Source organism: Mastigoproctus giganteus, chromosome 12, assembly GCF_048544385.1.
Source record: "Mastigoproctus giganteus isolate SK-2022 chromosome 12, ASM4854438v1, whole genome shotgun sequence".
In the NCBI taxonomy this organism is placed as follows: Eukaryota; Metazoa; Arthropoda; class Arachnida; order Uropygi; family Thelyphonidae; genus Mastigoproctus; species Mastigoproctus giganteus.
In genome coordinates this window covers 92,605,557-92,631,502 of record NC_143586.1, presented here as the reverse complement: position 1 = coordinate 92,631,502, position 25,946 = coordinate 92,605,557, and the positions used below count along the sequence as shown (strand labels likewise).

General features: G+C 37.6%; 1 protein-coding gene across 1 annotated transcript in view; it reads right to left on the bottom strand.

The window, feature by feature from the left end:
* LOC150077278 (intersectin-1-like) overlaps window positions 1-25,946 on the bottom strand; it is a 126,325-nt gene that overhangs the window by 33,100 nt on the left and 67,279 nt on the right. The window contains exon 3 of the mRNA XM_090385839.1: window positions 12,314-12,480. Within this exon, the coding sequence (XP_090241965.1) occupies window positions 12,314-12,480 (167 nt within the window). The remainder of the gene's footprint in view (window positions 1-12,313; window positions 12,481-25,946) is intronic.

Genomic DNA, 25,946 nt, shown 5'->3' with positions numbered 1-25,946 from the left:
TTCTGCACTAATCTGGTGTCCCTCAAGGTTGAGTTCTTCACCCCCCTCTCTTTTACTCTTGTATATTAATGACCTTCCATTGACTGGAAATCCTATCCATAGTTTTGCCTATGATAGCACATTGCATTACACTTTCCAGTTTGAGAAACCTCGCCCTGCTCAATCAGCTTCAACTTCTCAAATATCTGCTACCAATTCCTTAAATGCTGATCTACAAGTAATTCTCCAGTAAGGGAAAGACAACTTAGTTGATTCCAATCCTTCTAAAACTCAGTCCTGTCTTATATCTCACAAAAAAGAATTCTTCTGCTCCTATGCTTATCTTTGGTGATACCCTGATTTCTAGGCAAGATGATATATCTCTTTTGGGGATTACCCTGACTTCTAATCTCTCTTGGCACAAGCACATTAGAAATACTGATGCATCTGAAAAACTTAGTTTACTCTTTTGCTCTCGGAGTTAGTTTTCTTCCAACAGCTGTTCACTCTGTACAAATAGCAAATCCACCCTACCACGGAATATTGTTCCCACATCTGGGGCGGTGTCTCCAAAACCTCTCTCTGGCTTCTAGATTCCATTCAGAAGAGGGAAGTTAGTTTAATTAATGATTCATCTCTAACAGCCTCTCTCCACTCACTGGCTCATAGATGTACTGTTTCTGCTGTATGCCTTTTTGTACATATACTTCCACGGGCACCGTTTTTCTGAATTGGCTTCTATAATTCCCGCTCTCTTTCAAAACAGTCCGAACATGCGCCGTCACCAGCCAACATCCATTTACTGTCCAACTTCAAACTCACAGAACCAACTTTTCATCTTCCTCGTTTATTCATTCAGCTGCCGTTTTCTGGAACAACGTTCCTTCATACATATTTCCTGAAAATTAGAGTCTATAGACGTTAAAGTCTAATGTTAAGAAATATCTTCTTTTGTCATCTCAACCTCCAACCCAATCACGGTACTAAGTACTATAGGTTCTAATACCACTCGTGATCGGGGTTCTTATATATAAAAAAAAAAAAAAAAAAAAAAAAAAAAGATGTCCTAGTACACCTATATTCCATCTTCCTCAGATAACTTTCCACTGTTCTAGCACTCTATATCTTATTTCTTGTGAGTCATTAGTTTTATGAATGCAATATCAAGATGCTACTGTTCTGCTATAATTCGCCTTTTTCACCTTAAACAAAGTTCAGCTACATTAAACTGCTTTGATAGTGAATCTTATCTCCTCTATCCTGGGACATACTGCTTCATTCATTTAATGCCAATCTTTCTATCACCCCCTAGTAATATTAATCTCGGCCTACTTAATACTTCCTGCACTTGACGTTGCTATCATCATCCGCCATTTTCAATCCACTGCAGGATGAAGGCCTCTCCCACAACTTTCCAGTTCCTTTTGTTTTGTGCAATGGCCATCCATTTACTACCCACAAACTCATGAATTTCATCTGACCATCTCCGTCGTTGTCTTCCGGGTTTCCTTCTAGCTCCTCTTGGGTACCATCCTGTTATTTTCTTAATCCATCTGTCATCATGTCTTCGAGCTACGTGTCCTGCCCAAGACCATTTTAGTTCTTTAGTTTTGATAAGAATGTCCTTTACATGAGTTTGCTGCCTAATCCATGTATTTCTCTTCTTATCTAACAGTCTGATTCCCAATATAATTTTGTTCCATTCTTCGCTGTGTAGTTCTCAACTTCTCTTCCATTCTTTTGGTGAGTGCCCAAGTTTCACTTCCTTAAGTCATGGTAGGGAGTATACATTGGTTCATTATTTTACATTTCAGACAAATTGGGATATTGCTCCTCAGTATGACTATATTTCCTGAATGCTATCCATCCAAAATTTATTCTTCTCTTGACTTCCAGCCATTTATCATTATCACAGCTAATGACTTGTCCCAGATAAGTATATGACTCCACCTTTTCAATTACTGCTCCTTCAATCATTATATCCCTTTCTGTGGCATACTTGTCCATCACTACTTTTGTTTTAGCCATATTCATCTTTAGTCCAAAATCCTTACTAACTCTGCATAATGGATTAAGATTTTCCTCTAATTCTTTGGGATCATGGCTTATGGCCACATATGTCATCGGCATATGGTAAATGGTTTAGGTACACTCCATTCACATTGACTCCTTTCTGCGACCAGTCTAATCTGAAAGCCTACTCAAGGGCAGTAGTAAACAACTTTGGAGATATTGTCTCCCCTTGACAAACTCCTTTCTCAATTGTAAATTTACTACTGTCTTTGTCTAGTCTAATAAAGAAGGTAGCATTCTCATATATTTTCTTCAAAATCATAATATATGGGGTATCTATACCTTGTCTTTCCAGTGCCCAAAACATTGCCTTATGCTGTATGGAGTCAAATGCCTTTTCATAATCCACAAATGCCAGGCATAATTGTGTTTTACATTCATTTGCTTTCTCCATTAGCTGTGACATTACATGAAGGTGATCCATAGTTGAGAATCCTGTCCTAAAGCCAGCTTGCTCTTTCGGTTGATTCTCAGCAAGTATTCTTTCTAATCTGTTAGTAATGATCCTTGTGAACCACTTGTAGATGTGGAATAACAAGCTAATTGGTCTATAATTTCCAATTTCTGATTTATCTCCTTTCTTATGCAGCAAAACTATGATTGCATTATTCCACTCCTTAGACCTCACACCTTTTCTAATGCATTTTGTGAAGAGTCTTGCCAGTTTTTGTGTCATGTCTCTTCCTCCCAATTTTAACAATTCTACAGTTACTTCATCTTCACCTGGGGCTTTGTTATTCTTCATTTTCTTCAATGCATATTCTACCTCATCAGGAAGGATATTGGGTATGTCATATGTGTTACTAATTTGCAATCCATCTTCCCCACTGCTGGCATCATTCCCTCGCTCCTTCTATAACTCTTTTTAGTAGTCTTCTGTTATTTGAATTATGCCTTCTCTGCTATTTATAAGTACATTATCACTATTCTTCAGTTTCAGTATCATTTGTCTTTCTATATTACTACTCATGGCTGCTGATTTAAATCCTTTGTTTTCTCTTAATGCTTGTTGTACTTTTCTTGTGTTAAATTTTCTTGTCTTCTCTGAGTCTCTTTCTAATGGCTTTGCATAACTCAGTATACTCAATTTTCTCCTTGTCATTCTTGCTCTTCATTTGTCATGTTCGGTTCATCACGACAAGTGTTTCTTGACTAATTTTTTCTTCTTTGGATTTATTTTTACCTATAGGTTTCTTGGGCTTTATCACTTTCAGAAAGTTGTAATATTCCTCATTGATATATTGTTCCTGAGCAGTCTGCAGAAGCTCAACCTTGTTCTTACGTTCCAGTACATACTGCTTTTTCTCCTCTTCTATTATCTCAAAGACCTTTGTATTATTTACTCGAGTCAGTTTTTTCCTTTCTTTTCTTACATCTATAAAGTGTGCATCTTACCTATAAGATCGCTATAACATACTTTATATTTCTTCCAAACAACAGCCGGTACTTCTTTTCTTCAACTCCTTTGTAGCATGATGGTCTACGTCACACAGTCTGCATTCTGACTCTGGCATGGTACGACAGTAAGTTGCATCTTTTACCCTCCACTTCAGTTTCTTATTTTATTTCTTTCATTTATTTTTTTCCTTCCTTTTCCTATCTATGCCTCTGTCGGGTCAGCCATGAAATATACGTCAACATTATTTATTTATGGCCATCCTTAATCTGGCTTCTATATACTCTCATTCGGTAACTTTCATTGTTTCCACCCTGTGCTACTTACATTTCATGTTAGAAACAGAGGTCTTATTTCTTACTGTATTTCCCTTGGTTTTGATGGCTGACCCTTGATGAAGACTTTAAAATCATCAGATTTGCAGCACTAAGTACATTACTATATTTTTTTTTTTACTTTTACAGAAGCCTTTGCATTTTTCCACAGTTTCGACTTCCGGTTTCACTAGACTAACTCTTCTCCCTTCACCAAATCTACTTACCTTTGGCCTTGAGGCTGTAATAGACATTCTCTCAGATATGCCAGACATGCTGTGATTGCTACCTAGGAGTCTAAAAAGCTGATGGAATTGATATTCAGGTGACACTCTAGTCAAGTGGACCTAATTTCAACGAATTCCGGACAACTGTGACAGCCAAATCCTCTGCCTGCACCTTCATGACGGTCAGACTTTTAGTAATCCTGGGTATAGCCCTCATGCGCATGCGCACTGTGGGTGACCACCCACAGTGCGCATGTGGCACCCATACCACATGGAAGAATGCTGCCCCTCTGTGTTACAAGGCAATCCTAGGTGGTAGATGACTCTCATCAACCAGGGCAATACCACCACTTTGCTTATTAGAGGCTTCAAATGGTGGAAGGCAAAACTGGAGTTCTGAAGACTAAAACTGGAGTTCTGCAAATCTGTTTAGTCTCCAGAACTAAGTTATGGTTAATCCTTTCCCATCATGCAGTATGACTGATGTCTTTTGAGGTAATGATGATCACAATGATGGGATCTAAACTTCCTTACATTTCGAGGGTACAGCTCTAAAACAGTGTTTGCAGGCAAGCCGCTAGTTAGTACACAAGACCAAACCTATTGGTAACTCTCTAGGAGGCTTCCAGATCAGCTAGTGTATAATCTTGCTAACTCTACTCTGCCAGATAGTGACCGGACGGAGTTCGAGTAGTGTTTTTTTAGGGAGGGAGCATTGTCGAGGCAATGTTATGTTAGGTATATTCTTACCATGTGTACGCCATATGCAAAAATTTCATTACTTCATACAGGTTGTCCCTTGCCCCACTTTTTATTACTATTGAATACACCATGAATTGTCAAACTAATAGAGCAAACTTATCTGCAAAAACATCCAAACCTCCCAAACATTTCCTAGTTCATTTCACAAATATACATGGTCTCAGTTCTAATCTCAACGATGTCCATTTCCACTGGTCTGCCAAACCCCATGTACTTTTTCTGGCAGAATCACAGTTATTGGTTGGTTGATTCAACTATTGCTCATCTCAGTTGCCAAAATTATTCACAGTATAGTTCCTTTCGCCTCCAGGGTGGTGCTTGTGCATACGTCCATTCCGATATTTCCTGTCAGAGACTTGGTAATTTGGAATCTCCTCTTTACGATCTACTCTGGCTTAAAATCTCTTTATTTCATTCTGTTCAAATTCATCTGTTCTCTACCATTCTCCCAACTCCACTAATCACTTGGAGCTCTTTGACTTCCTCTCTTTGCAACTTGACTTTCTCCAGTCCAACTTTCCTAACAGTGAGGTTATTTTCCTTGGTGATTTCAACATTCACAACTCCAGCTGGCTTCCATTTTCTAGTCACACCGACCCAGCTGGTCGAGATGCTGAGGCTTTTGCAATTACTAATGACCTTGCACAGATTGTTCATTTACCTACAAGAATACTGGACAATCCTAATCATACAGCCAACACGCTTGATCTTTTTCTCACAAACAACCCTTCTAAGTACACGGTCGAAGTGAGAAGTCCTTTAGGCACTTCAGATCACAACTTAGTGATTGTCTCTTCTCCAATGGAGCCTTTATCTCATGACTATTCCCAACCTAGTGTTGCTTGGCATTACAAGAATGCAAAATGGGATGACGTGCAATATTTCTTTTCTTCTTTTCCTTGGTCAGTTTACTGTTTCAAAACTTCTGATTTCAATGTTTGCTCAGATCATGTCATTGAAATTATTCTTGTAGGAATGGAATCCTTTATTCCACACTCTACTTTAAAATCTCATCCTTTATCTAAACCTTTGTTTTCCAATAAATGTGCTAAAGCTGTTCAAGAGAAGAATGTTGCATATCGTAATTGGCTTCTTTCCAACTCTTCAGTTTCATTTTCTGCTTACACCAAAGCACGCAACAATTGTAATGCAGTTATTAATCAGTCCAAACTAGATTTTGAACAGGCTAAGAATAGAAAACTTGCTTCTTGCCCTAATGGTAGCTGTGCATTCTGGTCCCTTGCCATAGCTATTGGCCATAACTTTTGCCCATCTCTGCTCACACTTTTGTCAAAAACAGATGGTTCTATTGTCATGTCAGCCAAGGTAAAGCTGACCTGCAAGTATCTAATTTTTCTTTCAACTCATGTATTAATGATCTTGGTAAAACAACTCCTACCATTCCCAACACACTCCATCAATGTCTCCTGTGGCCTTCCGTTAAAAGGATGTCAGAAGGATTTTTACGAATCTTGATGCTAAGAAAGCTCCAGGTCCAGATGACATTTCTCTACTTCTTCTCAAAAGCAGTGCTCCTGATTTCACTCCTGTTCTTTGCTGCCTTTTTTCACTTTCTTATTCCAAAGGTGTTTTCCTTCTGCTTGGAAATTTGCTCATATCCAGTCAGTTCCTAAAAAGGGTAACAAATCCGTCCCATCCAGTTATCGTACCATTGCCATTACTTCTACTGTTTCTAAAGTAATGGAGAAATCATTTAACTGTCAACTCTTAAGCTATCTAGAATCCTTCCATCTGATCAATGACCGCCAGTATGGATTCTATCAGTGTTGATCCCCTGGTGATATTCTGGCTTATGTTACCCATTTATGGCCAAATTCAATGGAAAAATTTGGTGAAACCCAAGAAGTTGCTCTTGACATCTGAAAGACTTTCGATCATGTCTGGCATAAAGGTCTTCTAAACAAGCTTCCATCTTATGGTTTGCCAACTGTTTTTTGTAATTGGTTATCCAGTTCTTTCTCTGACCGCTCACTGAAGATGATGGTAGATGGTTCTCTGTCTTCTATTTTCTCCAGTAATGCTGCTGTTCCCCAAGGTTCAGTTCTTTCCCCCCACTCTTTTCCTCTTGTATATTAATGATCTTTAATTGACAAGAAATCCTATCCATAGTTTTGCTGATGATAGCACATTGCATTCCACTTTCCAGTTTGAGAAACCTTTCCCTGTTCAATCAGCTTCAACTTCTCGGATATCCACTACCAATTCCTTAAATTCTGATCTCCAGGTAATTCTCTAGTGGGGCAAAGACAAACTAGTTGATTTTAATCCTTCTAAAGGTCAGTCCTGTCTTATATCTCGCAAAAAAGGATTTTTCTGCTCCTATTCTTATCTTTGGTGACACTCTGACTTCTAATCTCTCTTGACACAAGCACATTACAAATATTGCTTCCTCTGCATCTAAAAAACTTGGTTTTCTCTTTTGCTTTTGGCATTAATTTTATTCCAAACAGCTGTTCACTCTGTACAAATCGCAAATCCGCCGTACCATGGAATATTGTTCCCACATCTGGGATGGTGCCCTCAAAACCTCTCTCAGGCTTCTAGATTCTGTTCAGAAGCGGGCAGTTTGGTTAATTATGACTCATATCTAACAGTCTCTCCACTCTGTCTCATAGATATACTGTGTCTGCTGCATGCCTTTTCTACAAATACTTTCATGGGCACTGTTCTCACAGAACCAACTTTTCATCTTCCTTGTATATTCATTCAACTTACATTTTCTGGGAAACCTTACTTCATACGCATTTCTTGAAAATTACAGCCTACAGAAGTTCAAGCCTAATATCAACAAATATCTCCTTTCATCTTCTCACCCTTCAACCCATGCACGGTACTAAGTACTACCGGTTCTAATACCTCTTGTGTTTGGAGTTTTCATTTAAAAAAAAAACCTATGTTCTTTATAGTTGGGCTCTTTCTGCTATATATAGCAGTATCCCAGGTCCATAATTCTTCATAAATATCTATTTTTAATAAATCAGAAATCTATTAAGTTATATATATATATATGAATGACAACTAATAACCTGGAATTATACTACAGTGGATTCCAGTTATTTAGGCCATCAGTTAATCGGGTCAGCCATTTATATGGGAGAAATCTTAAAGAACAGAATCTAATCGAGAAAATAGCCAGGGTTTTTTTCACTTAATTATGACAACATGCTGTTTAATCAGGGTAGGAGACTGCAGCACTCGAGATTACCCTACGATTGTCTCCGACCATACCACATGGTCTAGTCGGATTTCTGGAGGTCACAACCATAAAACAAAAACAATTAGCAGTTTCCGGTTTATCGGTCTTTTCTGTTAGTGCTATCTATTATAAATGGATAGTAAACTCGATCTTACTGAATTTGTGATAATACTGACACCTGGAATACTGTGGGTTTTTATGTTATTATGATGAAATGTGTTTCCCCTTCCATGAAATCTTTTAATCATATAAAAAACAAATACATTTTTAGAATCATCTCTTCATTTCTATTTTTTAAGCTTCTTAACTTGTTATTCCTTATCTCACTTGCACGTATCATGTTAGTTGCAATTTGTGCATGCCATGTTCTTGGTTATTGATTGCTTATCTTTTTTACTGTTTTAAATTTCAAATCCCCCAAAATGTCAGTGAACAAAAATATCAACTAGTTAGTATGTACATATTACAGTATGTATTAATTAAGCTATGCATGTAAGAGTAAATTTATTTTTATTTTGCTAGCCTGTGGAAAATATTCTTCCGATTTTCAGGTGTCATTTAATTTTTTAATTGATAAGGTTAAATTTGCGCTTAATATGTCTTTACTTTTATAGCCTGTGGAGAACATTCCTCCATTTTCTCTTATTAGAATGGCTGTTTAATAGAATTAAAATTCAATTCACAAACGTGATCACAATGATCGGCGCTTACTACGTATCACACAGTGAACATACTTTACCATGGTCAGTCCATCGTAACATGATTTCATTGTACAGAGAATCAATCGTAAAGCAGGGGTCCACTGTATTTTTAAATATTTACATGAAACTTTGCATAATTGGGTCAGCTGCTTAATCAGAACAAAATGAACTATCTCGGTGTGTCCTAAATAACCGGAATTCACTGTATTTATATATGTGTAGGGTTATTATTATTATTATTAGCCATACGGTGCAAGGAAGCCTGTGGCTTATGCTACACCAGCCAAAAAAAATGAGTTACCCTGAGAGAGAGAGAGAAAAAGAGAGAAGGGAATCACCAAGAAAGAGAAGAATGATGATCCAGCTCAGGACCCTGAGTGTGCGAAGCCCATGTTGGAATAACATTTAAAAGAAACATGGAAAATGATTTATTTGAGCAAGAAGAGGGGAACATGAACAGACTTTTTGCACACATAAGGATAACCTGCCTAGAGTTATAACTTGTTCAAACTGTTTAGTATTGCTCATGATTCAGTAAAGCGTTTTACCTCTTGAGTTCATTAATTTGTATTTTTTCAGAACTTCATTTGGATCATGAATTGTAATGGACCTGAGTCAGCACCAGTCATTAGTGACTGCCTTTCAGTTTGGTAACTTTGAAAAGTGTTCGTATGGCTTTTCTCACTACATGTAATCTCTTTTTTAAATAGACTCATCAGAGGTTGCTATGGTTAAAACATTTACCCACATACAGCCAATATGTACACACAAAATCTTTTTTACTTCAATAGCATGTATTAATTGCAATTGTTTCAATGTCTTTTCTTTCAGCACTTCTTTCTAGATAACAGTAAATGTCCAACAAATATTCATCCACTTTCAGGGAAAGACATGCAACCTCCATTTCAGCACACAAATTAATCATCTAAGGACAGCCTATTTCCAGGAGGTGTTCAACTCCTCTTTTAATACCCCTGATCTAATTTTTTTGCCTACCATAACAGCATTATCAATGCTAAATGTGATTCAATTTTCTAAGGCCTGCATGCCTTCATGTCAGTCAGGAGAAGATGCCCAATATTGTAACCTTTAAATAAAGATTTTAGAGTCATCTTCCATCAGCACTGAGAGCAAGCTAGTTTCAATTTGATGATTTCGTTATTAGTAAATGTCACCCCAATAGGATATTATCATTATTAGCCATGTGGTGCAAGGAAGCCTGAGGCTTTTGCTGCACCAGGCAAAAAAAAAAAAAAATTCTGAGTTACCTTGAAAGAAAGAGAAAGAGGGAGGGGGAATCATCAACAAAGAGAAGAATGATGATATCCAGCTCAGGACCCTGGGTGTGCCAAGCCCATACTTACCAGATGTGAGCCCCTGGGGGGATAGCTTGGAATCACTTGGATACTTTGGTAGCAAACACACATTTTTTCAAAGCCATCACTATCATTCTTTCCCTTTCTGTCCAATTTCACTAATGTCTGTTGCTTTTGTCGAAGCAAACTGAGTTATCAGCTTTCTAAGGGATTGTACCAGAAATTTATGATTCTGGTTTTCTTGCACCAGAAGTTTGTGATTATGGTTTGCCTGCAACAGAAATTTTGTGATTCAGAAGTTTTTTTGCCTGAAGAGTTCATTAATTTGTCTTCTTTAAAAACTACTGGAAATTGGATCACAAGCTGAATTTAGACAGGAGCCAGCTACACTAACTAGTTATTATTTGGTGCACTTTTCAATGTGGTAACTTTGAAAAAAGTGTTCATACAGCTTTCCACACCAGTTCTAACCAATTATGTTTTCTCAAACACTATATCAAATTTCTTTGGCATCATTAAGGACACCAAGGACTATCAACTTTGCACCACAAACACACACACATAAAAACAGCTTAGCATTACATCTACTTCAGATGTGCAATATTTAATTTTGCCAGCTCCACATATTTTATGCAACACAGATTAGCACAACTAATGGCCAATTCATTAATAATGAAATCTCAAGGAGAAATTCACAAAATTGTTATAAATCCAGAATTGGCAGCTATGCATATCACAGACAGAATAACATATTTCTTTAAAGTTAAGTAGTTTTGTACTTAGCTTTAAAGAAATATGTTTATGATGATGAAACATTAAGAAGTAACAGTGTGTTTGAATGGTACAAGGAGTTCAAAGACAGATGTGATGATGTTCACGATAACTCAAGAAGTGGGCATCTGTCAACCTCTCAAAATGAAGGAGGTGCAAAGGTTCCGGAAATTGTGCCATGAGATCGTTGTTTGAACCTCAGAATGATGGCTCATGAGTTGGATATGAATAAGAATACTATTCATCAAATTCTACATGAAGATTTAGGGAAAAGGAAGGTCTGTGCAAAATTTATGTTGCACAGCCTCACAGATGAGCAGAAGCAACAAAGAGTGTCATCATGCGAAGACTTCATTCAGACTTGTCAAAACAATCCTAATTTCCTCAACTGTACTGTCACTGGAGATGAGTGTTGGCTGCTTCAGTATGATTCAGAGATGAAGCGTCAGAGCATGCAGTGGACTTTAAAATAATCAACAAGGCCCAAAATTTTTCATTTACATTAGTCTAGGATCAAGACAATGCTGATCGTGTTTTTTGACAAACTGAGTGTGACTCATAAGGAATTTTTACCTTAAGGGGAGCGAGCCAATGCTGTGTTATATGTACAGGTGCTTCAAAGACTACTTAAGTGCATTTCCTAAGTAGGGCTGCAATTTTAAGAGAAAATCAGCTGGTTCTTGTTGAACAACTATGTACTCCCACCCATTCTGCTCTTGTTGTGAACACATTTTTGATGAAACATGGTATCGTACAAGTCAATTATCCATCCTACACTTCTGAGCTAGCACCAGTGAACTTCTTCCTCTTTTCCAAGGTGAAAACTCTCTTCAAAGGAAAGAGATTTCAGGATGATGAGGATATAAAGCAAAATGTAACAGTCAAACTGAACATCTCTTTGGACACCTTCACTGCCTGTTTTCAGAAACTTTTAGAACTGTATAATAAGTGCATTCAAATCATGTGGTTATTGTTGTTGTTATTTGGTTTTTAGGAGCATTAGCAACTAAGGCCATATTGCTCCAGGGATATGCGGTGGTCATTCCCTGACCTTTCCACATCCTCCGTATTTGGTGGTGACGGGCTCGAACCCCGGTCTAATCAAGAAGCATGTGCTACACACTGCTGCTCCTGCCCACCTGGCTATGGAGGTGCCTCAAATCAGGTGGTGATTATTTGAATAAAAATGAAACCATTTTTGAGCTCCTTCACTTTATGTTCTTTTTATTGCACCAGTCCTTTACTGCCACACTGCAAAATGCTATATCTTTCTACATCATTAACATTGTGATTTTTCAAATAAATTAACCACTATGTACGTATTCTTGGTCTGGACATCACTAATTGCTACAGCTATATTTTTGAATATCAAGGGGTTTTCTAAGGATTCTAAATGATCCCTAAAATTTCACCACTTAAACGGGGGGGGGGGATTCTTACATAAATACAGTAATGAATCTTAAACCATTCTGGGCGGTGAAAGAACATAAATCTTCCGATCTCAAAATACACTAATTTGCTAAATTTGTAGTAAAATATATACAATGTATTTATTACCTTTTGAAGCATTTCAAGGTTCTGGAGATAGGTTTGTTCAGATAACAACAGTTGTTTCAAAATTTTTTGCTGACATTCAATTTTTGGACTGGTCACCTGATAATCATCACTGCTTTGCTTTGCTCTGCATAATATTTCATCATCAACAACATTTAGAGCTGACAACACTACAATTGCAAAAAATTAAAAAGAAGCATTTGGTAAAAGCATTATTTTATTGTAAAATTGTTGTGAAAATGAAATCAATATTCAGTTACATCATTTGCTTGATTGATCCATTCAGGAGGGGGAGGAATAATTCAAATTAATATATCTGAATTGGTAACTTTAGTTGCATCTATAATAAGAATGAGAAATGGTCACCAGTTAGAACACCATGTTAACACTGTTATAATATCCGTGTTCATGATTAAATATGCAATATTCTACAAAGTATAGACTTTATAATATGCACACCTTCATACTCAAATGACCCATACAATGTCTTGCAATAAACAGCCCAAATATCAAATGAAAATATTGAACTCCAGTAAAAAGAGAATAATAAATATGACTGGTCTAGTAAAATGAATTTAATTAAATGGAGAAATAATACAATTAATTACCAATAAATATGAAGTTCCATGAGTGATAAATAACAGCCGCATACACACACTGCCCTACCATTAATATCTGGACACATGCCTTTAGACAAAAAAAAAAAAAAAAAAGAGCTTTTATTGTGTCATTTAATATTTTGTGCTGAAACCTTTTGCTTTTATGACGGCCTTCAATCTTCATGGCATACTCTCAACCAGCATTTTATAAATGTCAGGTGATATGTTCCTCCACTCAGCCTTTGATGCAGCCACCAGTTGGGCCTTGTTCTTTGGGGGATCTCGACATGCACGTACCCAACGATCCAATACATCCCAAAGATGCTCGAGAGGGTTCAGATCAATACTTTGGGCTGGCCAATCCAACTTATCCACACCTATGTCCTCAAACCAATCTGTTACGACCCAAGCGGTATGGCTTGGCGCGTTGTCAAGTATGGCACCTGCGAGGTGATCCTCAATCAGATCACCTCGCAGGTACCTACTCTCCAGGCACTTCAATTTGCAGAACTTAAGCCTTTCTTGATAAGAGCACCCCTTTGTTCCCCTCACCAATCTTGTTACCCTTCTTTGTACTCAATCTAGCAACTCTGCATCCTTCCTCCAGACCTGTACACAGCACTCTAGGTGTGGCCTGACCATTGCCTTATACAACCAGATAATCACCTGCATGTCCCTGCTAACAAAAATTCCTATATATCATTGACAAGACTCCATGAGCTATTCCTTTCAGCCTGTCTGCACTGCTCCGAAAACTTTGCATCTGACTGCACAATTACCCCCCCAGGTCTTTTTCACTTTCCACTTCCCTGAGTGTAGTACCACAGAGTCGGTATGTTTCTCTTAGGTTATTGCTACCCATATGCAGTACTTTGCATTTGTCAATGTTAAACTTCAGTTGCCACTTCTCAGCCCATTTGCTCAACTTATCTAGATCCAGTTGGAGTAGCACACTGTCTTTACTGTCGTTAAACAACCCTGTCAACATTTGTATCATCTGCAAACTTGGACATTAATCCTGATATACCTTCATCAGTATCATTGATGAATACACAAAACAACAATGGCCGCAACACCAAACCTTCGGGAACTCCCTAATAACATTTGTCCACGAAGAGCAGTATCCATTGATTACCACTCTCTGTCGTCTCCCACTCAACCATCCCTTTATCCATTGTAGCAACCTACCCTTAATGCCATCCGCTCCAATTTGTACAGCAGTAATCCATGTGCAACAGTATCAAAAGCTTTCCTGTATATGATATCAAAATTATTTTTGGCATTTAGTACCTTTGTGACCACATCATAGTATCCAATCAAATTGGTCAGACATGACCTCCCTTTAACAAACCTATGCTGTGTCTTAACTATTATTGCAGTCTTGTCTAGATGATCCTGCAATGCTTCTTTCACCAGTGACTCCATTATTTTTCCCAGAACACAAGTTAATCTAACAAGTCTATAGTAACTTGTGTCACCTTTTGAACCCCCTTTGTGAATTGGTGACACATTTGCACACTTCCAGTCCATGGAGACTTTCCCTGAGTCCAAGGAAGCTCTCATAATTATGACTAAGGGTTTGCTTACTTCCTTTGCTGCCTCCTTTAATATAACTGGATAGATCCCGTCAACCCCAGGTGCCTTCCTTATGTTTAACTTCAACAATTTCTCCTTCACTTTGCTCTCAGTTGTTACAAAATCACTTAGCTCCCTGTTAGAGTTTGAAAAACTTCTGGCATTCCCCTCATTGAATAACTCTTCACGTGTGAATGTAGATGCAAAATACTCATTCAGTATATCAGCTCCCCGAGCATGATCATCAATAGTCAACCCATCTATGTTAAGTGGTACAATCTGATTCATCCCTTTCCTTCTAGAGTTTACATAAGTAAAGACCTCTGCTGTTTTTCTTTGTGTCCTTTGCCAAAGATTTCTCATAATCTGCCTTCGCCTGCCTAACCTCCTTTGTGACTTGATTACAGACTAGCTTATATCTGCCATAGGTAATTAATGGGTGCTGCTCTTCGTGGACTAATGTTATTAGTGGAGTCCCACAGGGTTCGGTGTTGGGTCCTCTGTTCTTTTGTATATTTATTAATGATATTGATGAAGGTATATCAGGCTTAGTGTCGAAGTTTGCAGATGATACAAAGGTTGGCAGGGTTGTTAATGACAGCAATGGCAGTGTGCTACTGCAACAGGATCTAGATAATTTGGGCAGATGGGCTAAGAAGTGGCAACTGAATTTTAACCTTGACAAATGCAAAGTACTGCATATGTGTAGAAGTAACACCAAAGAAACGTACCAACTGTGTGGTACTACACTTAAGGTGGTAGAAATGAAAAAAACCTGGGAGTAATTGTGCAGTCAGATATGAAGTTTTCTAAGCAATGCAGACAGGCTGCCAGGGCAGGTCATCGGGTTTTGTCAATGATATATAGGAATTTTGCTAGCAGGGAAAAGGAGGTGATTGTCCCTCTGTATAAGGCAATGGCCAGGCCACGCCTTGAGTACTGCATACAGGTCTGGAGGCCTCATTTTAGGAAGGATGTAGATTTGCTTAAGCGTGTACAGGGAAAGGCAAAAAGATTGGTGAGGGGAATGAAAGGATCCTCTTACCAAGAGAGGCTTAAGTTCTGCAAATTGCAGCAGCTGGAGACTAGGCACCTGTGTGGTGATCTGATTGAGGTGTATAAGGCCTTGAATGGATTGAGCACACTGAATTCTGATGAGATCCTTCCACTTGTTCAGATTACGAACCTAAGGGGGCATAAATTCAAATTAAGAAAAGACAGATGTAGAATAGATGTGTGGAAATTTGCCTTTAGCCAGCGGGTGGTTAATTGCTGGAACAAACTTCAATCTGTCGTTGTGGAAGTTGATAGGTTAAATAAATTTAAGGAGCAACTGGACAGGCATTTGGAGGGAATGGTGTGTTTTTTTTTTTTTTTTTTTTTTGGCTGATGCTGCATAAGCTCATACACTTGCTTTCTTGCATCACATGCCACTACTACTACTACCTCCTTTGTGACTTGATTACAGACTAGCTTATATCTGCCATAGGCTTCTGTGTCACCCTATAATTTATATGCATCCCATACATTTTTCTTCTCAGCCACAAGCCTCATTAATTCATCTGACATCCATTTAGGCCTGAACCTTGAACAGTATTCCTTAGTTAGAATGAAAAGCCTAGTAGCCTCCAAGAGTCCCTGAAGGCTTCCCATTTATAATTCAAAGTTGGTAACATCATCAGTTGATCCCACTGTACAGAATTAAAAAACTGTCTGAGACCTCTGTAGTCACCTTTACAAAAGCAAAAGCCCTTCCCTTTAGCCTTGATGGTAGTTACATATTTAAGTAATTCCCATATCAGTACATTTTGATCAATGTCACCCAGTGGTTCCTTCATCTGCAGATTCTTAATGCATGAATAATCACTGCTGATAATCAGATCAAGAATGTTACTCCCTCTGGTTGCCTCTAGAACATGCTGCTGTCATCCAATAAATCCAAAAAAAGTCTTGCTAGTGTGTGTGTGACCAACCCACAAGTTCCAGTCAATATCTGGAAAGTTAAAATATCCCCCATTATAAGATACTCTGATTTACTGGCCCACTATTTCTCTGCACAATTGCTCATTATACACAGATTCATTAGGCCTATAACACACACACCTACTCTCATTTTTCCTTTCCCAGTGTTTGTCACACCAAACAGACTCAACTTTGCATTGTCCACCAACATCAATTGTATGCACTTCCTTAGATTTAACTAACAGCATAACCCTCCTCCTTTCCTATCCTGTCTATCCTTTTTGTATACATTGTACTCCCCAAATTCCAATTCTGCACCGCTTATATCTGTGTGACACGTCTTTGATATCCCAACAATATCTGCCTTTGATGCCTTGATCAACACTTCTAGTTCATCAAATTTTTTAACTATACTCCTAACATTGGTGTACATGCAAGTATACATGCACCTGTTTCTACTCCTATTAGGAGTAGAAACATGCACTTATTATGAGGTGTGATGGCCATGTTAGAAAGAGTGCAAGGCTGTACTGAGTGGAGTGGAGTGTGTGGGGTTCAACACCAGCTGTTGGTAGTTGTGGATTTCCTCCTCAGTATCTTCAGTTATTATTGTGAATATTGTGAATGATGTTACCATCCTGAATAAGGTAAATGTTGGAAGTGATCACAGAATGGTAAGATGTACACTTGATATAGATGTAGGAAAGGAAAGGAAAAAACTGACTCGAGTAAATAATACAAAGGTCTTTGAAATAACAGAGGAGGAGAAAAAGCAGTATGTACTGGAACTGAAGAACAAGTTTGAGCTTCTGCAGACTGCTCAGGACCAAGATATCGACGAGGAATATTACAACTTTCTGAAAGTGATAAAGCCCAAGAAACCTATAGGGAAACAGAAATCCAAAGAAGAAAAAATTAGTCAAGAAACACTTGTCATGATGAACCAAAGACGACAAATGAAGAGCAAGAAAAACACTGACAGGGAGAAAATTGAGTATACTGAGTTATGCAAAGCCATTAGAAAGAGACTCAGAGAGGACATAAGAAGATTTAACACAAGAAAAGTAGAACAAGCATTAAGGGAAAACAAAGGATTTAAATCAGCAGCCATGAGCAGTAATACAGAAAGACAAATGATACTGAAACTGAAGAATAGCGATGGTGTACTTATAAACAGCAGAGAAGGCATAATTCAAATAGCAGAAGACTACTATAGAGAATTATACAAGGAGCGAGGGAATGATACCAGTAGTGGGGAAGATGGATTGCAAAGTAGCAACACATACGACATACCCGATATTCTTCCTGATGAGGTAGAACATGCATTGAAGAAAACGAAGAATCGGAAAGCCCCGGGGGAAGATGAAGTTACTGTAGATTTGTTAAAATTGGGAGGAAGAGACATAACACAAAAACTGGCAAGGCTCTTCACAAAGTGCATTAGAAAAGGTGTGATGCCTAAGCAGTGGAATAATGCAATCATAGTTTTGCTGCATAAGAAAGGAGATAAATCAGAAATTGGAAATTATAGACCAATTAGCTTGTTATCCCATATCTACAAGTTGTTCACAAGGGTCATTACTAACAGATTAGAAAGAATACTTGATGAGAATCAACCGAAAGAGCAAGCTGGCTTTAGGACAGGATTCTCATCTATGGATCACCTTCATGTAATATCACAGCTAATGGAGAAAGCAAATGAATATAAAACACCATTATGCCTGGCATTTGTGGATTATGAAAAGGCATTTGACTCCATACAGCATAAGGCAATGTTTCGGGCACTGGAAAGACAAGGCATAGATACTCCATATATTATGATTTTGAAGAAAATATATGAGAGTGCTACATCCTTTATTAGACTAGACAAAGACAGTAGCAAATTTAAAATCGAGAAAGGAGTTCGACAAGGAGACACAATATCTCCGAAGCTGTTTACTGCTGCCCTTGAGGAAGCTTTCAGAAGATTAGACTGGTCGCAGAAAGGAGTCAATGTGAACGGAGAGTACCTAAACCATTTACGATTTGCAGATGACATTGTGGTCATAAGCCACGATCCCAAAGAATTAGAGGAAAATCTTAATCAGTTATGCACAGTTAGTAAGGATTTTGGACTAAAGATGAATATGGCTAAAACAAAAGTAATGATGAACAAGTATGCCACGGAAAGGGAAATAATGATTGAAGGAGCAGTAATTGAAAAGGTGGAGTCATATACTTATCTGGGACAAGTTATTAGCTGTAATAATGATAAATGGCTGGAAGTCAAGAGAAGAATAAATTTTGGATGGATAGCATTCAGGAAATATAGTCACATACTGAAGAGCAATATCCCAGTTTGTCTGAAACGTAAAATAATGAATCAATGTATACTCCCCACCATGACTTATGGAAGTGAAACTTGGGCACTCACCAAAAGAATGGAAGAGAAGCTAAGAACTACACAGCGAAGAATGGAACGAATTATATTGGGAATCAGACTGTTAGATAAGAAGAGAAACACATGGATTAGGCAGCAAACTCGAGTAAAGGACATTCTTATCAAAACTAAAGAACTAAAATGGTCTTGGGCAGGACACATAGCTAGAAGACATGATGACAGATGGACTAAGAAAATAACAGAATGATACCCAAGAGGAGCTAGAAGAAAACCTGGAAGACAAAGGCGGAGATGGATAGATGAAATTCATGAGTTTTTGAGCAGTAAATGGATGGCCAGTGCTCAAAACAGAAGGAACTGGAAAGTTGCTGGAGAGGCCTTCATCCTGCAGTGGATTGAAAATGGCTGATGATGATGATGATCTTCAGTTAGTCAGTCTCAAGGCTGGGTGCTATTAGCAAGTCAAATCCAAGGATCCTGACTAGAAATGCATTCTAAATAAATAAATAAATGAGTTGTGATCTCTAGAAATGATTTATTACAGCAATATTAACTCCCATTAATACAAAGTTTCTACAAACCAGTGGTCAGTTTTTATAAGAACTTTGAAAAAAAAAAAAAAAGTCTACCATACATTATACTTTTTTTTTATATTTTATTCATCTTAAAAGATTTTTTTGTAATGATATTAACAAAAGTGAGCCATATCACCAATATATTTTTTTTCACCGTAGACAATATTCTTCACTAGATATGAATGGTATAACTTGCAAACGTTGCTGACCACCTGCATAAATATGCATCATTCACTGCTGGGTTCATTTGCATGTGACAAATTTTTTTATGGATAAATATGACAGAAGTCGTCTTCTGCTTAAACGTTTGAAATCATGTTTAATTTTTCTTAATTTTAAAAAGTTTTATTAAAATAGAACCAATTTTTTTTCCAATTTTTATTAAAACATTTTCTGTTATGTATAAAAATGTGCTGCAGTATTATTCCATGGGCATCAAAAAACAAAATCAACATAAATTTTTTTTGATGAACCAAAAACTCATTTTTTTTGGAGGCAGCAAATTGTGGTGATTCCATATGCTTGGACTCGGGATCAAAATGTTTAATCCAGCACTCATCACACATGATTATTTTATTCAAAAACCACTTTTGCCTAACTTTACGCAAAATTCAATCGCGATTCTTTATCTAATAATTAACGAAATATCTTTCTCATCCCCCATCATAAAACACTTCACATAAACTGTTATAGCGAACACAAAAATAATACTACGTGATGTGTTTGCACAAACTAACTAAGAAAAATTGGGGGGAACATTCCTATACCGCAAACTTGTTACTCGTTTCCATAGCAATGAAGCAGTGTTGCCAGTCCACTTATTTTCGGAACAGCCCTTGTATATTAAACCTTACATTGTCATAGCTGATTTCAAAAAAAGATGTCAAACTTTCAGGCAGGAGCATATATCTATTTCTAACAGGAAGCTAAGGATTTTGTGATAACAGAGAAGAAAATGTAACAGAAATTGTTGAAGCTAAAAGTAAATAAGGCACTTAGGGCAGATGTGATGTATCAAAATATATTAAGATGTATCCTAGCAAAAGAGGTAAGCAAACTTTTAATCATAATTTTGCAAACATACTTGAATTCAGCAAAAGTCCCTATGGACTGGAGACGTGTGTGACTGTATTTCCAATTCAAAAATGGGGATTAAAGGGTGACATGAGTAATTACAGATCTATCAGCTTGACTTAGGCAAGCTAAGGCAGATTACAAGAAGTCTCAGGCAAAGAATGCAAATAAAAGGAGCAAAGATTTCTTTACTTATGTAAACACTAGAATAAAAGGAACAAACCACAGTCTGCTAAATATGAATCGTATAACAGTTGATGATCCTGCTCAGGTTGCTGATGAACTGAATAGATACTCTGTATCTTTGTTCAAACACAACGAATTATTTTAAGGATGGAATGCAAGAAGTATATAAAATTACAGGGAACTGAATGATTTTCTGATAACAGAGAGGAAAATGGAAGATTAACTGTTGAAGCTAAACATAAAAAAGCACCTGGGGCAGATGATCTATCCAATTATATTAAGATAAGCAGCAAAAAGAAGTCTGCAAACCTTTAGCCATAATTATGAGGGCATCCTTGAATTCATGGGAGATCCATGTATTCCCCGATCAACAAAAAGGGATCAAAAAGAGACATGAATAATTACAGGCCTGTTGGCTTAACTTCTATTTCAGGGAAAATAATGGTCACTGTTTAAAATGAAGTAGTGCAAGACTATCTAGACAGAAATGAAATTATATGGCAGTCACAGCACAGATGTGTTAAATGGCAATCTTGTCTGACCAATATGATTGGACACTATGATGCAATATCTAAGGAACTGAATGTAAAAAAATAATTTTGACATCATATATTCACATTTCAGAAAATGCTTTTGATGCTGTTCCACATGAAAAACTGCTGTACAAATTGGAGTTGTGTGGCAATAGGAGCAAGTTACTCGTAGGGATAAAGGGATGATTGAGGGGGAGAACACAGAATGGTTATCAATGGTTACTGCTCATCTTGGATAATGTTATCAATGAAGTACCCCAAGGTTGAATGCTGGGCCCATCGTTGTTTTTGGTATTTATTAATGATATCAATGACGGCATATCAGGGTTAATGGCAATAATCAGGATGTGCTACTGCAACAATGGGATGAGAAGTGGCATTTGAAGTTTAACATTAACAAATGCAAGGTGCTCTACATAGATAGGTAGCATAATCCCAGATTAGCATATCAACTTTGTGATACCACACTCAGGGCAGTGAAGAGTGAAAAAGGCCTAGAGTATTCAGGTAGTCAGACATGAAATTTCGGAGCAGTACAGGTGGGTTTCTAGGACAGCTCTTGGGTCAATGATATACAGGAATTTTGTCAGGAGGGAAAAAGAGATGATTATCCCATTGTATAAGGCAATGTCAGATCACATCTTGAGTACTGTATACAAGTCTGGAAGCTCCATTTTAGGAAGGCTGTGGATCTGTTGAAATGGGTGCAGAGAAGAGCAATGAGATTAGGGAAGGGAACAAAGGGCTACTCTTACGAAGAAAAACTTTAATTCTGAAAACTGTAGCATCTGGAAACTAGGCAACTGCAAGGGAATCTGACTGAGGTGTTCAAGGCTTTGAATGGATTGAGCACGTTAAATATTGATGATATCCTTACTGTTGCTCAGACAATGCACGTGAAGGAGGGCATAAATGAAAATTGAGGAAGGATAATTGCAGGATAGATATGTGGAAATTTGCTTTTTGTCAGCAGGTAGTTGATTATTGGAACAATCTTCCATCAGGCATTGTAAAAGTGAGCAGTTTGAATAACTTTAAGAAAGGAACTAGACAAATTGAGCAGATGGACAGGTGGTGTTAATTTTTTTTTTTTTTTTTTTTTTGTGAATGCTATATAAAGCTTGTTTCCTTGCATCATTTGCCACTACTAATACTAAAAGAGGTTGGTGTAAACTTTATTCATTGGGTCCACACAATTGGTCTGTTTCTTCTGATACATTAGTCAGGGAATCTAGGTTGGAATTCCTTGCACACAATTCTGCTGAAGTATAGTGATGCTAAATCCCTGCTGAAAGAAAAAATGGAATTGCAATGTCAATCTGTGGGAACATAAAATTTTCAAATATGTCCAAACAGATATTACATTCAATCGGTCGGCAAAGAAAACTGGCCCAATGATAGGCCAGTTTTCTTTGACATTAATAGATGTTAATCTTAGATATAACTTGAACATGTTCTTAAACAATGTGTGGATTCTCCAATTCCCATTTCTGAAAGTTGTCAGCTAACAGGCCCTCTTAATATGAAAAGTCCCTTTGTCTTGAAACAAAATCTTGTTTGGGAACATTTGTTGGTCTTGTACAATGCAACTCTGTGTGGCTGGCCACTTGGTTTTGATTTCATGCTGCAGTGGATTTTGTAAGCATTGAGTTTTAAGTTTCTTTCAAGGACTTCAAAGGACAGACTGCTTAATAGCCACCACAGTTTCTTTGGATACCCACCCTACTGTGTTTTCTTTTTTTTTGATAATACCTATTTTTTGAATTGCTTGAACTACCTTTGTACATTGCTTTCAATGTGGTGGATCGTTGCAGCAGTCTCTTTCAAACTGTCTTTGGTCCAAAGTCACTAACTTCAGCTTAGCTAAATCGAGAATACAACAACCTTTTCTCGAGTGGTACTCATCACACTACACAACCTTGCAAAAGGAAAAAATACTGTTCATAAAACTATATGAATACGAATACAAATTTATATAGTTTTATGAATGAATACAAATTCATATAGTTTTACAAATAAACAAATGTATATAGTAAAACCCTACTTTATGAAATCTGCTTATAAAACACCACCTTTCATTTGAGGAAACCCTATATTGAATTATATGTAAATGAAAGATCATTGTTGAGCTACTTTTCATTAGTTAAAACAATAGGTGACCAATGTAAAGTAGTTAAAAAGGTGGGTTTTTCATCACCACCAAAATATTTATCACCCTCCACAAGTTTCTGACTTCACTATCATAAAAGCTGCCAGATTATATGTGCAGCTAGAGATGAACAATAGTTTTAATACTTTCTGCCTTGAACTTTCATGAGTTGGCCAGCCAGCACAAGCTGTATGGTAACCTTTGCAAAGAAAATAGCATGGGATAGTTACAGAGACAATTGTAAGATACTAATTTATATGGGTGGTATTACTATTATTAGCCATATTGTGCAAGGAAGCCTGTGGCTTATGCTGCACCAGCCAAAAAAAATTCCCAAGTTACCCTGATAGAGAGAGAGAGATAGAAGTAGAAAGGAATCACCAAGAAAGAGATTATAAGCATATTTGTAACAAAACTATAGAAGGGATAAGATAGGCAAATGCTGAGTATGACAAATCACTAGAAAAGAAAGCTAAAAATGAAGACAAAGAGTTCTTTTCATACATGATCATAAAAAAAAAAAAGAGCATGACTCACACAGGTTCTTGACTGAGCTAGAAAAGTCACAGAAACCCCAGCAGAAATGGCAGAGTTGAACAGGCAGCCAGCAATGATCTTCTGAAACACCATCTCATTAATATCCTCAATGGAAGGATAGAATACATCCTGTTTTGTGATATATATATATATATATATATATATCACAAAAGACACTCCATGTGAGTGAATCACTGAGGATGTTAATGAAATCATCATTATACCCCAGGAAGATTCCCACCCCAAACTGCACAAGCAATAATATCTCCCTAATCTCCACAGAGAGGTGAAAGATATGAGGGGCAACTACAGACCAGTGGGTCTGACTTCAGTAGTGGTTAAGGTCATGGAGTTTTTTTTATTTGATACAATACAATAACTATTATAAAAGTCATAAAACAGTTGAATGCAAAAAAACAACTTTAACATTATTTAGCATTAGTTGAGGCATATGATGCAAGACAGCACGCTTATACAGCATCAGCCAAAAAAAAAAAAAAAACTTCCCAATTCACCTATCCAGTCACTCCAAATTTTTGTCTAGTAAAGCCTTAAATTTATTTAAGCTATCAACTGCCACATCAACAGATGGAAGTCTGTTACAGCAATCAACTACAAGCGGGCTAAAGACAAACTTCTACACATCTATTCTACAACTGTATTTCCTCAATTTGAATCTGTGCCCCCTCAGGTTCATAATCTAATCAAGTGGAAGAATCCCATCAGCATTGAGCCAAACCATTCAAGGCCTTATACACCTGTCAGATCACATTGCAGGTGCATAGTCTCCAGATGCTGCACCTGCAGAACTTAAGCCTTTTTGGTAAAAGTATCCCTTTGTTCCTCTCACCAATCTTGTTGCCCTTCTTTGTACTCATTCTAGCAACTACATCCTCCCTAAAATGAGGCCTCCAGACCTGTGTGCAGTATTCAAGGTATGGCCTGACCATTGCCTTATAGAAAGAGATAATAACCTTGTCTCTGCTAGAAAATTTCCTATATATCATTGACAAGACCCCATGAGCTATTCCTTTCAGCCTGTCTGCACTGCTCAGAAAACTATGCATCTGACTGCACAATTGCTCCCAGGTCTTTTTCATTCTCCACTTCCCTGAGTGTAGTACCACATAGTTGGTACGTTTCTCTCGGGTTACTGCTATCCATATGCAGTACTTTGCATTTGTCAATGTTAAACTTCAGTTGCCACTTCTCAGCACATCAGATTAACTTTTCTAGATTCTGCTGCAGTAACAACCCAGCCAATCTTTGTATCATCTGCAAACTCGGACATTAAGCCTAATACACCTTCATCGATATCATTGATAAATACACAAAACAACAATGGGCCCAGCACTGAATGCTGGGGGATTCCACTAATAATATTAGTTCACAAAGAGCAGTGTCAATTTATAGGGTCACGCAAAGGTACTTGGGGGCCTGGATGCAAAAGGGGTTAAAGGGCCTTATTTATTTATGCTGAGACTTTGATGGTTCCCCCTAAATTGGGGGGCCCTGGTGCCCCCGATTTAGGGGGAACCCCAAGGCACCCCCATTTGCACAGCCCTGTCCATTGATTCCCTCTCTCTGTCGTCTCCCACTGAACTAACCCTTTATCCATTGTAGCAACTTGCCAAACCAGACATTACACATTTTAGGCTTTTACAGAGTTTCTCTACTTCTTCACAAAGTACCATGGCATAGATGTGGGACACTCTGAAACTCTCAAAATAGCTTATGCTGATGATCTAGTTATTGGAGTGGAAGGACGATCAAGGAGGGTAATTGAAGAGTGAATCCAGCCCATACTGGAAGCTCTATTATCTTTGGCACAAGTGAATAAACTAAAAATCTCTACTAGCAAGACAAATTTATCATTTTCTGAACTCATTTGACATACAATAGATCTCCAAAAGTTCTAATAAACAAATCTCAAATTCCCGGTCTCAAACAACAAATTTTTAGGTGTAACACTTGATGACAGATTATCATTCTTGCCACATGATCAAAACTGTTAGAAAAATTCAGGAACTTCACTTACTCTGTGGTTAGAATCTCTAAAAAAGAAT